Here is a 15,077-nt window from a genome sequence, read left to right as displayed (position 1 = left end):
ATGTCTTCATCAAATATTAAATTAAAGTCTTTCTTTTTTATTTTTATTTTTTCCTTTAAAAAGAATTATTACTTTGTATTTATTTTACACATAATCCGCCTTTTTTCTTTAAAATGTTGACAATTTTGAAAGAAACAAATGTGGCAATGTTTTTCTTTTATCTTTTTTTGACAACTTTCAAAGAACAAAAGGCATGTTTTTTTTCTTTTAAATTTTTTCAGGATTGTTTTCACTTCAACTTTAATTTTTGTTGTTGTTGCTGTTTTTAAAGAAATAAATGCTGTCTTTTCTTTTTACTTTTATTTTAAAGAAAAAATGTAATGTTTTTTGCTGGTGCTATTTTTTATGACGGCATTATGCCTTTTTTCTTTAAAAATGCTTTCTAAATCTGATTTCTAAAAAAAAAAAAAAACATATTAAAACAAAACAACAACAAATTAAGTCACGCTTCAGCCCAACCACCCCTTTGCTCTGATAAATAGAGAACAGTCCCTCAGCAGCTTGTAAGCTAACTAATGAACTACTATTTTCAGTATTGTTGTCTCAAGTTCGCTAATTTAATGCCCCGAAACGAACAAGCCACACAACTGATAAGCACCGAGAGCAAAAACAAGGTGTTTAAAAATATTTTTTTGGAACAAATTTCTGAGATATTTTGGGAAACAGTCCATCCTTTCTGCCCAAACTGCCATGATTCTGCCGTATTAACTTCCTGACACAACAAAACGTCGCTGCGGCGTGTTGCATTCTGGTAAATGTAGTCAATCTGATGTTTCTGTTGCTATTTTTAACCATTTTTTACAGTTAATTTGGGATATATTCACATATTTAAGATTATGTAAAAGTATAGCGACATAAAGAGAAAAAGTGAAAGTCGGTCATTTTGACCCTCGTGTGTACACATTTACAAGAAACAACGCAGCCGAACTACAAATCCCAGACGCTTACGTCATGACGTATTACGTTTACCAACGGTCAGTTGCTAAAGAGAAAAAGCAGCCGCTTCCGTGTTGTTCTTGTGTTATTCTGGTTAATAAGTGTCGTTATCGGACCCGCAGATCGTCGGACAGCCCCGCCGGAGTGTGACTATCATGATTTTGTGAAGCTGACTTGCAGTTTTAGCTTTTCTCGCCCGACATGTCGCTGCTGCAGAGCTCCAAGAAAAAAGACAAGCGTATTTTGTCTGGTACCTGCCCAGACCCGAAATGTCAGGCGAGGCTGTTCTTCCCCGCGTACGGCTCCGTTAGCATCGAGTGCACCGAGTGCGGTCAGCGCCACGAGCAGAAGAACCTGATCAACGTCGAGGAGGTGACCGATCCGGATGTTGTGCTCCATAACCTGCTCAGAAACGCCCTGCTCGGCGTCACCGGGGCCCCCAAGAAAGGCACGGAGCTGGTCAAAGTCATGGGTCTGTCCAATTATCACTGCAAGCTGCTGTCCCCGGTCCTCACCAGGTATGGCATGGACAAACAGACCGGCAAAGCCAAGCTGCTGCGGGACATGAACCAGGGGGAGATGTTTGACTGCTCGCTCCTGGGGGACAGAGCCTTCCTCATCGAGCCGGACCATGTGTCCACCATGGGCTACGGCAAGGACCGGTCCGGGAGCCTCATATACCTCCACGACACCCTGGAGGAGGTCAAAAAAGCCAACAGCAACAGGGAGTGTCTCATCCCGGTGCATGTGGACGGGGACGGGCACTGCCTGGTCCACGCCGTGTCCAGAGCGCTGGTGGGCAGAGAACTGTTCTGGCACGCCCTGAGAGAGAACCTGAAGCAGAACTTCAAGCAGAACCTGGACTGCTACAAAGCGCTCTTTCAGGATTTTATCGACGCCGCAGAGTGGGAGGATATCATCAACGAGTGCGACCCGCTGTTCATCCCTCCTGAAGGCGTGCCTCTCGGGCTACGCAACATCCACATTTTCGGTCTAGCCAATGTCCTCCACCGGCCCATCATCCTGCTGGACTCCCTGAGTGGCATGAGGAGCTCCGGGGATTACTCCGCCACTTTCCTGCCCGGGTTGGTGGCCGAGGAGCAGTGCCGGGGCAAAGACGGGAAGCTCAACAAGCCCATCTGCATCGCCTGGAGCAGCTCAGGCAGGAACCACTACATCCCTCTGGTGGGGATCAAGAACACGGTGCTGCCCAAGCTGCCCGCCCGCCTGCTGCCGAAGGCATGGGGCGTCCCGCAGGAGCTCATCAGGAAGTACATCAAGCTGGAGCCGGACGGGAGCTGCGTAATCGGCGGCGACCGCAGTCTGCAGGATAAATACCTGATGCGGCTGGTCAACTCCATGGAGGAGGTGTTCATGGAGAAGCACAGCATCCACCCGTCGCTGGTGGCCGATGTGCACCAGTACGTGTACAGGCGGACTGGCGTGATTGGCATCCAGCCTGAAGAGGTGACCGAGGCTGCAAAGAAGTCGGTGATGGAGAACCGGCTGCACCGCTGCCTGATCTGTGGCGCCCTCTCTGAGCTCCACGTCCTGCCGGAGTGGCTGGCTCCTGGGGGGAAGCTGTACAATTTGGCCAAATCCACGCACGGACAGCTGCGGCCAGACAAGAACTACAGCTTCCCCCTCAACAACGTGGTCTGCTCCTACGACCCGCAGAGAGACGTCCTAGTCCCGGATTACAAACTGAGCTCCCTCAACACCTGCAACTGGTGTCACGGCACTTCGATGCGCCACATCCGTGGCAACGGCTCAGTGGTGTACCTGGACGGGGACAGAACCAACACCCGCTCCCAGGGCGGGAAGTGTGGCTGTGGCTTCAAGCATTTCTGGGAGGGAAAGGAGTACGACAACCTCCCCGAGGCCTTCCCCATCACGCTGGAGTGGGGGGGGCGGGTGGTGAGAGAGACGGTGTACTGGTTCCAGTACGAGACCGAACCGGCACTGAACAGCAACGTGTACGATGTGGCAATGAAGCTGGTCACCAAGCACTTCCCCGGCGAGTTTGGCAGCGAGATCTTGGTGCAGAAAGTCGTCAACACCATCCTACATCACACCGCCAAGAAGAACCCGGACGAGTACAACCCGGTGTCCATCGACGGGGCTCACGCTCAGCGTCTCACCGATGTCACAGAGACTCAGCCGGTGGCGGATCCCCAGCCGCCCACCAAGATCATCCTGACAGGTCAGAAGGCGAAGACGCTCCACAAGGAGGAGCTGACGATGAGCCGAGCTGAGCGCAGCATTCAGCAGAGCATCAGCGAGCAGGCCCTCGTCACGCAGAAGCGGCGGACGGACAAACTGAAGCAGGAGCAGAAGGGCCGGACGTCCTCCCCCCGGGCCTCTCCGGAAATCTCCTCCTCTTCTGCTCCGGCCACGCCCACCAAATCCTCCTCCCCCTCCTCATCCAATAAGGAGAAGAAGATCCGTGTGACCACCAGCGACGGCAGGCAGGCCATGCTGACCCTGCAGGTGCACACCACCTTCTCCGAGCTGCAGAGGAGCATCGCCAACCAGTTTGGCGTGCCACCGGCGCAGCAGTGCATCCGCTACGGCTTCCCGCCCAAAGAACTGCTCCCTCCAAAGGACAGCGAGGAAAATGAACCGGTGGCGCTGCAGCACGGCGACAGGGTGACGGTGGAGATACTGAGGGGCCCCGATGACAAGAGCCCCGCGGCCTCCATACCCAGAGCCTCCAGCTCGCACTCGGCCCTGCACTCGGCCAAGAGCGAGGACGCCGTGACGTCCGGGAGGATGAGCAGCCGGGAACTCCAGGACAGCATCGACCTTGAGATGTCCTCCCTCTGTCTCCTAGCAACGTTAATGGGTGAGAATCAAAACTGTTGACATGTAGGCCGCCTCCCCCGAGGCCCCCCCGCCTCCCCATGAAGCTCATACAAAAACAGTTTAGTCCTCAGAGCAGATTTTAAAGGAAAATTTCACCCAAAAATTGACCATTTGTACATCAGTTATTAACCCCAAGTAGAATTCATAAAGAAAACGTTGTTTTTCTCGCACGCCTTTGCGCTGAACTGAGCATTTCACTTTCATGCACAAATAAAAACAAATACAAATAAAAATAAAAAGTTTTCTCTTTAAAAATATATTGAAGGAAAAAAATGACACATTTTTCAGTTATCCTTAAATATTCAGTTCTAATCCTGTTCTTGATTCATTGTTTTTTAAAAAAATTATATATGTTTAAAAACAATATTCTCTAGTTATGAGAAAAGACCCAATGAGGAGTATCCATGGTTTGTTTGTCTGTCTTTAAAATTTGCTGCAAAATCCTGGTAAAGTCCTGGAAATGTATTGGTAAAATGTGTATGAACCCTGTTTAAGGTTTTTTAGTGAACAGTTATGTGCTTGGGGAGCACGGGGCTGGATAAACACGAGTTTCATGGGAGTTTGTAAACAGATGTTTTGATGTTGTTAGATTCGGACCCCAATCAATCAGTAAATCAATAATAGCAGCTTTTGGATCCTTGGCTCATTGTGGAGGCGCGAGAAAAAAGTTTTCTTCATGAATTAAATATAACTCAGAGTGAGTAATTGTTATGTACAGATGGTCGTTTTGTGGCTGAAAAAATCCTTTAAAGAGGATTCATGAAAAATGAAGTCTCATTATCAGCTGAACTTTGGCTGCAACTAATGATTGTTCATTATTGATGAGTCTATTGATTAGTTTCTAACTAATTAGTGAAGAGTAAACTCTGGGAAAAGGATGCAGTGATTTGTAACAGAGACGAGCAGAAAATATTTGAACATTGGCCGGAATACTTTAAATTTCAGTTCAATGGATGTTTTTAGTTGACAAAATAATTTTTGCCATTTCACTAATCGTTTCATGATCATTACAAACTGATGACGAGTCAGAATCCGTTTGACTCGTCAAGAAATCAGTTTGAGTTTCATGGTTTGACTTTAATATTTTCTTTTCATTAATATTCTTCTTTTCTGTTTTCGTGAGCTGTATTTCAGATCATTTTTAACCTTAAACTGTAACTTATTCCTGTTTGTATTTTTTTTTTTTCAATCAAGCCAAATTGTTCAAGTTTCAAAAGATTTAACTAGTTACATATTTATATTTAAAGTACAGACGTGCTGAAAGTGGAAAAGTCTCTTCTTTGCGTTTTTAAAAAATATCCACGTTCAAGTGATAATATTATGAGAACAATCGCCATGATCCGCAAAAACAACCGAAAACGCTGTCGTCTGCGTGCCAGGCAGCAGCATTACAGCAGACGTTTGTTTCAGACGTGTCTTTATTTCAGTTTGCAACATCTGCAGTGAATCAGCATCTGTCTGACACCAAACGTGTTCACGCAGCCTCGCAGAGTCGCTCACTGTCGCTCACGCTGTCGTCCAGGTGTGCAGCACACATGCACGCTGCTTTCTGATTGGTCACTGAGTGACGGCCGTCACAGCGTCTGTTTCTGATCAGCTGCTCTGAACGCTACCAGAAACAAATCTGTGTGTGTGTGCGTGTGTGTGTGTGCACGCTCATTGTGCTGACTCGGGCCTCTCGCTCCCCTTCCCGTCTCACCTGCCAACAGGGTCAAAGGTCGCGGCTGCGTCCACATAAACAGGTCGGCCGGCCAACAGTCAGCGTCTGTCGATATTCAGGAAGGTTTCATCTGCACTCTGAGCGCTCCGCAGGCCTGACGCTGCACTTCCTGTTTGCAGGAGCTCATATCCAATAATCCTCCGGTCTGGTTAAAAACACAAAACATCCGCTCAGAGGACAGAGTCTCCGAAACAGAGGACAGAGTCTCCGAAACAGGACAAAGTCTCTGAAACAGAGGACAGAGTCTCTGTGAAATACAGGAAAAAAATGTCAGAAAACTTGCTTCACTTAGGGGCCACTTTTGCTAAATGAGAGCAGGCCAGGAGCCAACCACAGCAGCCACATTCATGTTTCTAGGATTTTAGGACTGTTTTTGGATTTTAGGACAGTTTTAGGAGTTTAGGACATTTTAAGTTGTTTCTAGGATTTGAGGACATTTCTAGGGTTTAAAGACATTTTTAGGCTAATTCAAGGATTTCAGTACTTTTCTAGGATTTTTAGGACATTCGTGTGATAGCCAGGACCTCTGTCGGGGGTGTGGGGATCCTCCTCTGACTCTTTTTTTGATCCACAAGCTCTATGTTGACCTTATAGACACTAAAAGTACAATTGCAGTTCAGAACAGTATCACTGTACTAATATCCTGTCTGTCTGTTTTTAGCTGCTCATATGAAAACACTGCTTCTGTTACTCTCGATATTACATAAGAAAACAGCATTTTTAAAAAGTGTTTGATGGCTCGTGTTGCGGCACAGATGAAGCTGGGGAGGAAAATATTCTCCTCACTGACACACCAAACGACAAAAACAAGACCAGGCTGTAAAAAAAAGAACTTCTTTAAGACAGCAGCTATATGAAACGTTCAGCCTCCAGGAAATCAAATGTTGGTTTAATTTCATTTTAATACACTCAGAAAATCAGCTGTCAGGTCAGGACATTTCCGGTGTGTGTCAGCGGGTTTGTTAAATTTGATTTCTCTCCGTCTGCTGCAGGCGAGGACGTCTGGTCGTACGCAAAGAAGCTGCCGCACTTATTCCAGCAGGGTGGCGTCTTCTACAACATCGTCAAAAAGGACATGGGTATGTTTGTTTTCACTCTGCAGGACTCGTGATTTCTGTCGTCCGGGTTTGGGTACAAATCTTATTTGTGACCTGCTGCATGTGAACACAGATCCTGCAGTAACCAGGTTATTACAGCGCATATAACATGCTCTCAGTTACATGTGAAAACTGATTTATACCACTCTGATGGGGACATCTGCTGGACATTTGTGGGTGTTGTCCTCATGCCTCAGCGCTGGAGATGTCTTCAGCTGGAGGCATCGTGTTTTCAGCTACGTTTTCTCATGAACAGATTATATCAAGAACGCCGTGAGGGAATTTCTTAAAATTTGGCACAAATGTCCACTTGGATTCAACAATGAACTGATTAGATTTTGGTGGTCAAAGTCACTTCAACCTCAGAAAAGTTTGTCCATAACTCAAGAATTCATATGCAAATTATGACAAAAGTTCACACAAATATTTAACAGGAAAAAATTCTGATTTCTGACATGTGATATCCAAAAGGTCAGAGGTCAACTTCACTTTACGTTTTTGTGATTTTTTTTCTCTATTTTATACTGCTGGGAGAACAAATTTCTCACCCAAACATACCGAGTAACCAGCAAACCTGCAGAGTCCCTGTAGCTCCCTCCTGATGTTTGTGTGAATATTTGCTGAGAATCAGATCAGCTGAAATTCGTCCTGCGTTTGTGTCTTAATCTGTCTGCGATCGCCGTGTGTTTCAGGCCTGATGGACGGGAAGCACTGCACGCTGCCTCACCTGACGGGGAAGACGTTTGTTTATAACGCAGCAGAGGAGCGTCTGGAGCTCTGCGTGGACGCCGCCGGTCACTTCCCCGTCGGTCCTGATGTGGAGGAGCTGGTGAAGGAGGCGCTGGTCCAGCTGCGCTCTGAGGCGGCCAGCAGGGGCAGCAGAGAGGGGAGTCCATCCCACGGCGTGCTGCGGCTGGGCAGCGGCGGCGTCGTCCGCAAGAAGGAGCAGCTGCAGAGCGTCACCGCCTTCCAGGGTAAAGGCCACTCCCTGGGCAGCGCCGGGGGCTCCTCCCCTCCAGAGCACCGGCCTATCACGCGCCAGCACAGCAGCGGCGTGGACCTGAGCGCCAGCGTGTCCCGAGGCCCCCCAGACCTGTCGGACATCCCCGAGGACGCCACCAGGGAGCTGGTCCGCATGGCGCCGGGCTTCGTCACCATGAAGGACGGGCGCGGCCTGGACCCCGGCGTGATGGAGCAGCAGCGGAGGAAGCTGCAGGAGATGGTGTCCTCCATCCAGGCGTCCATGGAGCGCCACCTGAGAGAGCAGCAGAGCGCCACCAAGGAGGACGGGGCGAGCCAGGAGCGGACGAGGACGGGAGCGGGACAACCAGCGTCGACAGACGACCACGAACCTCCAGCTGCAGGAGGGGACGGGAAGGACGGGAAGGCAGAGGAACCGGAGGAGATGGAGAGCCAGGACGCCGGGCAGAGCAACGCCACCGAACCCATGGATCACTCCTGATCACTCCTGACCCCCAGCGCCGCCCCGCCCCCGCCCCGCCTCGCCGGCATCTTTGGGTCATAACGCCTCAGGTCGGATCCTAAAGCTTTGGTCTTCATCGTGTTTCGTTGTCCGTACTGCATGACAAAAGAACGAGCCGACCGTCCTCACCTCTGCAGACTCGCGGCGGGACAACAATCCCCGAGGCGATACATCGAGACGCGATCTCTGCGATACATCACCACGGCAACATTACACTCCTGCTGCAGTGCTGAGGCCATTGTGTGTGTGTGTGTGCGTATGTGTGTGTGCGTGTGTGTGTGTTTAGACTCTATGCACTTTGGTACACACTCCCTCATCTCAGCTGCCCACACGCCAAACTTCACAACGCCGTAAATAAACACACCATCGATTCCTGCTTTTCAGAGAAATTATTTTGCCTTTGGAAAATGAATCTTCTCAGCTGATGATGTATCGTTAATGACCGTCTTGCAGTTTATCGCAGAGTGGCGTGCGTGGTGACGGGATTGTATCTTTCGCCCTGTGAGTCCCGCCGGCAGACCGTCTAATCCTCTGGCCACACACCGGGACGTGCGGCCAAAACACCGCAAGGATTCACGCGTGAGACGCATTCCTGTAGATAGAAGAATCCTCCGAGTCTTAATCTGCCGCCAGGAGGAGAGCCGCGGGTCGCCGGCGGCGTGACGTCCTGCAAACATGCTTCCGTTAAAGTGCACGCTGTGAAAAAGGTGCACCGGCCTCTGTGCGCATCAACGCCTTCATCGCCAAAATCTGCTTTTCCAACGTCCGTCCGTCCGTCTGCCTGAGGGACGCGGGGAGAACTCTGGATCTGCGTTTGCTCGACTGCCTGACTTTTGAAATGAGATTTTTTTCATTTTATTTTCCTCCCTAACGGTCACCACTTTAAGTTTCCCAAAACACAACCTGATGGATGTGAAGCGCCTGAATGCAGCTCAGAGGCGCCTGTGCCGCCTGCAGGGGAGGAGCGTTTTATCCTCTCACGTCTTAAACCTTTAAAATGTTGCTTTTGTTTGCTGGTTGATGCAGCGTGACGTCACACGTCTGCTGTCTGCAGGTTCATCGCGGTCGCCGTCTGCGTCTGCCCAGAAAAATGTCAAACATCTAAGTTTCACTGTTACCACAGAGGGTTAGGGCCATGTTAACGAAAAATCAATTCTGGGATTTCGAGAATATTCTCATATTATTAGGCCTTTAAAGTCGCAATTTCAAGAAAAAAAGTGGTAATATTGCAAGAAAAAATCTAAGAAATTTAAAAGAAAATAAATTCAATATTTCAAGATCAAATTTGTAAATTTAAAAGAAAAAACACTGCAGTATTACGAGAATAAAGTTGTATCAGTATGATATTATTATATTATCCTCCGTCGTACTTAATGAAAAATATTTTCTTATGTTTTAAAAAAGGAGCATTGGCTCAAATGTTAAATGGGACTTTTGATATTTGCTTTACCTAATTAGATTTTGGATATTGTGTTATTTTGGCGGACGTCACACTCTGAACAGACGATGAGCTCTGCTGTTTGAGTTTATCTGGACAGATAATTTAACCGATAACGAAGCATTTATCTGACGGTCAAGTGCCTGAAAAAGCTTCATGTGCCACAAACATAATTAATAATGTGTTCATTTGTTAAAAATGATTGATTGTTTAATATCACAGTGATGACACGTTTGCATATGAACAAATAAAGAAAACTCATTTTGAAACACTACAAAAGTAACACTCGTTTCCTGCAGACGGCACACGTTTGATTAGTTCTGCAGAAAAAAACCTGCCTCTGGTCCACCTGCTTTTCTATCCAAAAAACTGAAACCTCACGACCATAAAACAAATCACAACTGTCAAAACTCAAATCCAAACAAGTTTCTGACATTTTGGGAAAGTTGCTTGTTGTGGCTCTTGTTGAGATTTCGGTGTTCAGGTGGTCAGTTAGCGTATTTTAGAGACTGGAACCAGCCGGCTCCTCTAAAACTCCCAGATTAACTCGTCACGTCTCGTTTGTTTTCATTCACACTTAAACCAAAGTTTAAAAACAACAACAAGTAAAAACAGTGTTACAGTTTTACAGGTTTCTGTCTGGACTTTATGCTCGGCTAACAAAACACGAACCGTCACAAATTACAAAAAAAACATTTCTCAAAACATCGAACTGTTCCTTTAAAATGACGGACGGTCACTTTAACTTTTGTTGCCAATAAAATGTTTATTTTTCTTCCACATCTTCACGTTGGACTAACTGATCGTCACGCCTTAAAATCTGTTCGTGAAACGCAAAATCAACAAACGTTTTACAATTCAGTTCTGTTTCTTGTTGGGTTTTTTAAACTATTGAGTGCTTTTACCTTATTAATTCATTTAACCCTTTGAAAACTGGAGTGACCACTTTTCTTGTGCTGCTTTCAGACGCCTTTCACAAATATTTAAACCTTTTGAACTCTGAGCAAATTTGTGCAAATTCTTTCAAAAGTATGTAGAAAAAGACTCTGAGCAACTTGGTCGTAAATTGCAAGAAGTTAATAGATTTTGAATTTTTCTTAGAAAAACATCTAGGGGAGCAAGGGAAAAGTATATTTATGATAATTTCATATTTAAAATTATGTTACAAAATTATTATAAATTTGTAAGTACTTTTTCAAGGTCATTTCCTTTTCTGTTTAAAAAAAAACTTTTTTTCCTTTTTTAATATTTATTTTTAGACAAATTTTCAGGTAATTTTTTGTACTTCACACTCATTATTTGTGCTTTTTTGGGGTCATTTTTTCTTTCATTGCTCATTTTTTTATTCCCATTTTGGAAAGAAATCAAGCCAATTTACTCCAGTTTCAAAGGGTTAAATCCTCAAGTTTGAAAAAAAAAAACAAAAAAACTTGTAGTTTGACCATATTTTTTATCTGGTCTTTGGCGAAAACAAATCTCCATCTGTGAAATCTGTGAATCAGTCCTTTTTTGTTTTCGGCTTTCTGAGGTTGGTTTTGGGTGAACAAATGTGAGACTCTGCACTTTGAGAAAAAGAGGGAATGCTGCCGTAGCGTGCTCGTGATTAGCTGCACTTCATCAGTCAGAGAAGAAACCGGTCGTCCGGCGGTCGTTCGGTAGTCAGTCGGTCGGTCGGTCGGTCGTCCGGCAGTCAGTTGTCTGGCAATCGGTCGGTCGGTCGGTTGTCCGGCGGTCGTCCGGTAGTCAGTCGGTCGGTCGTCCGGCGGTCAGTCAGTCGGTTGGTTGTCCGGCAATCGGTCGGTCGGTCTGTTGTCCGGCGGTCAGTCGGTCGGTTGGTCGTCCGGCAGTCAGTCGGTCGGTCGGTTGTCCGGCAGTCAGTCGGTCGGTCGGTTGTCCGGCGGTCGGTCGGTCGGTCGGTTGTCCGGCGGTCAGTCGGGCGGTCGGTCGTCTGGCGGTCAGTCGGTCGGTCGGTTGTCCGGCAGTCAGTCGGTCGGTCGGTCGGTTGTCCGGCGGTCAGTCGGTCGGTTGTCCGGCAGTCAGTCGGTCGGTCGGTCGGTTGTCCGGCGGTCAGTCGGTCGGTCGGTCGGTTGTCCGGCGGTCAGTCGGTCAGTCGGTCGTCCAAATCAAAAGCAAGAAGAGTTTGCTCAGACGACACTGCTGTAACAGACTTGAAGTTTTTCTTTGTGACTGCTGTACACTGACATGAATTGTAATCCAGTTGTATAATAGTATATATTGTAGTATATTTGGACCTGTACAGAAACTACAGAAACACAGATTGTTCAGTTCCTTCAGTTCTTTTTCTTTTTTTTTGTTAACTTTTTTCTGGTTTGCTAATAAAATATTGATGATACACGGCTTCGACATCGCTGTTTGCATGTGTGATGAATTTTCAACCCCAACAATAAAATCACTTCCTTCACTTGTTTCTGTATTTTGTCGTCACTGACGAGTTTTTCTGTTTGTCTGTTGGAAAAGAAGAAAAACGACACGTTTTGTTCATGTTTCATGATCCATTTTCTAATCAGTGTTTGTGAAGGTTCGACTTTATTTCTGCCAGAATCAGCCTGCAGAGAAAATCACAGCTTTTTGTGTCTAAGAGTTGCAGGGAAATAATATTAAATATTATCTTATTGTTTGGCACGTTTTTGTTGTTCAAATTTCTGATTTAATGAGAAAATCATGGGCATTTTTGTTTGACGGATTAAGAATTTGTTTGCGTGTAATTAGAAGCAGTGAAATGCTTTTAATGTTGGATTTTATATGTGATTTTGCAATCATTTTCAATCAGAGTGCATGTCATTTTTTAAGGTATACTTATACATTTTATTATGTATAAAATGTCACATAACTTTTTTATTTATGTACACGACTTTAAAAAAATATATTTAATTGACAGTGTTTGATTCTTAATACAAAAAGTTCAAACATTAGATTTTACAACCCAACTGAAGATAATTATGAGGATTAAAAACCAGACAGGAAACTCCAAGGCGCTCTCTTAAAATGTTAAAATGCCTTTATTTCACACTCCTATGTTTTCTGCAAACAAGCCTGACAAAGGTTTTATATATTGCTCATATATTTATTTTTATATGAAGGCTGTTGTGGTTTGATAGTGTTTGTTTCTTTATACAGAAAATATGAAAAAATAAAATTAGAACATGAAATTCTTTAAAAACTGAGAGAGAGGACTATAATACATTTCTATATAATATCGATAGTTCATCACATTTTATTTTAGTGCATTTTGTTTTTATGTTAGGTCTTTTATGTAACTGAAAATGTTTATGCTGTTTTATTTCATCGTAAATAACATTTTTTATATAACTATGTTTTGTTTTTGTTTTTTGTGCATAAACTTTCTTAGTGTCTTGGCTTGTTTCCCTATACAAATTTGACATTGTTTTACACTGTGATTTTGTTTATGGTTTTTTAATATAATTTTGTGAAGTTGTACTTATGTTATTTTTTAAATAATCATATAATATTCTTTTATGTAACTTCGTTTCGCCTTTTTTAAAGAAACCGGACGAGTTAATAAAACACGTGAGTGTCTGTATCACTTCGTAAAAGTGGAGTTAAGACGCAGAAGACCGTATTAACAGCAACAGACCGCGGAGGAAACTTCACCGCGCGGCTAATCATGCTAACGGTGCTAACGGTTCTAACCATGCTAACGGTACTAACGGTGCTAACCCCGCTGGTCCGGGCAGTTAGAGACGCCACAAAGACGACATCACGTCTTTCACTGTCAGTCTCATCTCCAGGTATTATTTATTTTTGCCTCAGTCCTGAAACAGCTCCATATTTTGCAAAAGTTTTGGTGTTTTTTTAGTTTAAATTAAATTAGCTAATGAAGCGAAATATAGACTGTTCGACGAGGATGAAGTTAGATTCCGATTTTGCAGTTAAGGGAACAGTTCGTGAATTGAGATGTTTAGGGACCGATTATCAGCCTCCACTGTGGTGAAAAATGTTTTTTCTGTCTGTGAAACCTTTATTCTCTTCTATTCTCTCTCAGAAAACAGACCTGAACGCGGTGACCGCAGAGAGGCGATCAGCTGTTTAAAACAGACGGACATTCGTCAAACTTATCTTCGACTTATGAAAGTGCAAATAATAATAATAAAAAGAAGCGTCGCAGCCCTCGGCATCGTTGATTACGCGCAAAGTTCAAAACTGCAAAATGTTTATTCTGTATCGAGAAATATATAAGGAACAACCAGCCTCTCGTACAATTCAGTTTAAATAATTTATACATATTCAACCATCACAGTATTCAATATTAAAAGAGAAACACTCACTCCTATACACACACACGCACACAAACACGCACACACACACACACACACACACACGCTCACAAACACGCACACACACACACACAAGCACACACACGCACACGCACACACTCACAAACACGCACACACACACACACACACACACACACACACACACGCACACAAACACGCACACACACACACACAAACACACACAAGCACACACACGCACACACTCACAAAGACGCACACACACACACACACACACACTCACAAACACACACACACACACACACACACACACACACGCACACACACACACACCCACACACACACACACACACACACACACTCACACACACGCACACACACACACTCACAAACACGCACACACACACACACACAAGCACACACACACACTCAAACACGCACACAGACAGACACACACACACACACTCACAAACACGCACACGCACACTGACACACACACACACTCACAAACACACACAAGCACACACACACACACACTCACAAACACGCACACACACACACACACACACACACACACTCACAAACACGCACACACACACACACACACACACACACTCACAAACACACATCACCTTTCACTTCAAACTGTGACAATAATTTCACTGCATTGTCCCAAAATATTGCAGCGTCTCTTCCCATTAAACAATATAACAGGGTGACATAAATCGCTTCGCCTACCAAAGGCTGCAAACTTTTGACTGCAGACCGGTACATGCACTTCCCGAACCCCGACCCGACCCGACCCGACCCGACCCGACCGCACTCCACCACAAACAAACATTTCATTTAGCGCATTATCTTTGAAAACTCCTTAAAATTTCGCACATCAGAGAGAAGTTGCTACCTACCACGCTGCTCTGCTCTCTGGGCGGTAGGTGAGACGAACCTGTGCGCGAGGGCGCACCTGCTGCGTTTATACAGGTACCGGGGCCGCAGCTCAAACCCGGAACCTGAATAACGCATAACAGCCATAGCTCCGGTGGCCACTTACGATAATAATAAAAAAAATAATTTCCACCAGGTGACCTGTCACAATCACTGTCGCTGCTAATCACTGACACATCCCAGACTGTCAGCAGCTACACATTTACATAACATAAATTAGACAGATACGAAATGGCCTGTAATATATAGAAAATAATTATTTTTATCTAAAAAATAGCGACATTATGACAAAAATCTGGTATTTAAAGAGTTAAAATCC

General features: G+C 45.2%; 1 protein-coding gene across 1 annotated transcript; it reads left to right on the top strand.

The window, feature by feature from the left end:
- The first annotated feature begins 916 nt into the window (after positions 1 to 916).
- On the top strand, positions 917 to 11,014 carry vcpip1 (valosin containing protein (p97)/p47 complex interacting protein 1). Its single transcript, XM_042498377.2, has 3 exons — positions 917 to 3,781; positions 6,514 to 6,600; positions 7,311 to 11,014. Exons 1-3 carry the CDS (start codon positions 1,138 to 1,140, stop codon positions 8,078 to 8,080), a joined length of 3,501 nt encoding a protein of 1,166 aa, XP_042354311.2. The 5' UTR covers positions 917 to 1,137; the 3' UTR covers positions 8,081 to 11,014.
- Positions 11,015 to 15,077: the final 4,063 nt, after the last annotated feature.

Source organism: Plectropomus leopardus, chromosome 12 (assembly GCF_026936395.1).
Source record: "Plectropomus leopardus strain MGB_pleo_1.0 chromosome 12, ASM2693639v1, whole genome shotgun sequence".
In the NCBI taxonomy this organism is placed as follows: domain Eukaryota; kingdom Metazoa; phylum Chordata; class Actinopteri; order Perciformes; family Serranidae; genus Plectropomus; species Plectropomus leopardus.
Note: the sequence above shows the minus strand (reverse complement) of the source record. Positions and strands in the feature narration are given on the sequence as shown.

Bases quoted from the DNA above. Each gene is read 5' to 3' on its own strand.
- vcpip1 (XM_042498377.2), top strand. From the start codon at position 1,138: ATGTCGCTGCTGCAGAGCTCCAAGAAAAAAGACAAGCGTATTTTGTCT. The intron at 3,782-6,513 runs GTGAGAATCAAA...CGTCTGCTGCAG, and splicing joins TCTCCTAGCAACGTTAATGG to GCGAGGACGTCTGGTCGTAC. The intron at 6,601-7,310 runs GTATGTTTGTTT...CGTGTGTTTCAG, and splicing joins CATCGTCAAAAAGGACATGG to GCCTGATGGACGGGAAGCAC.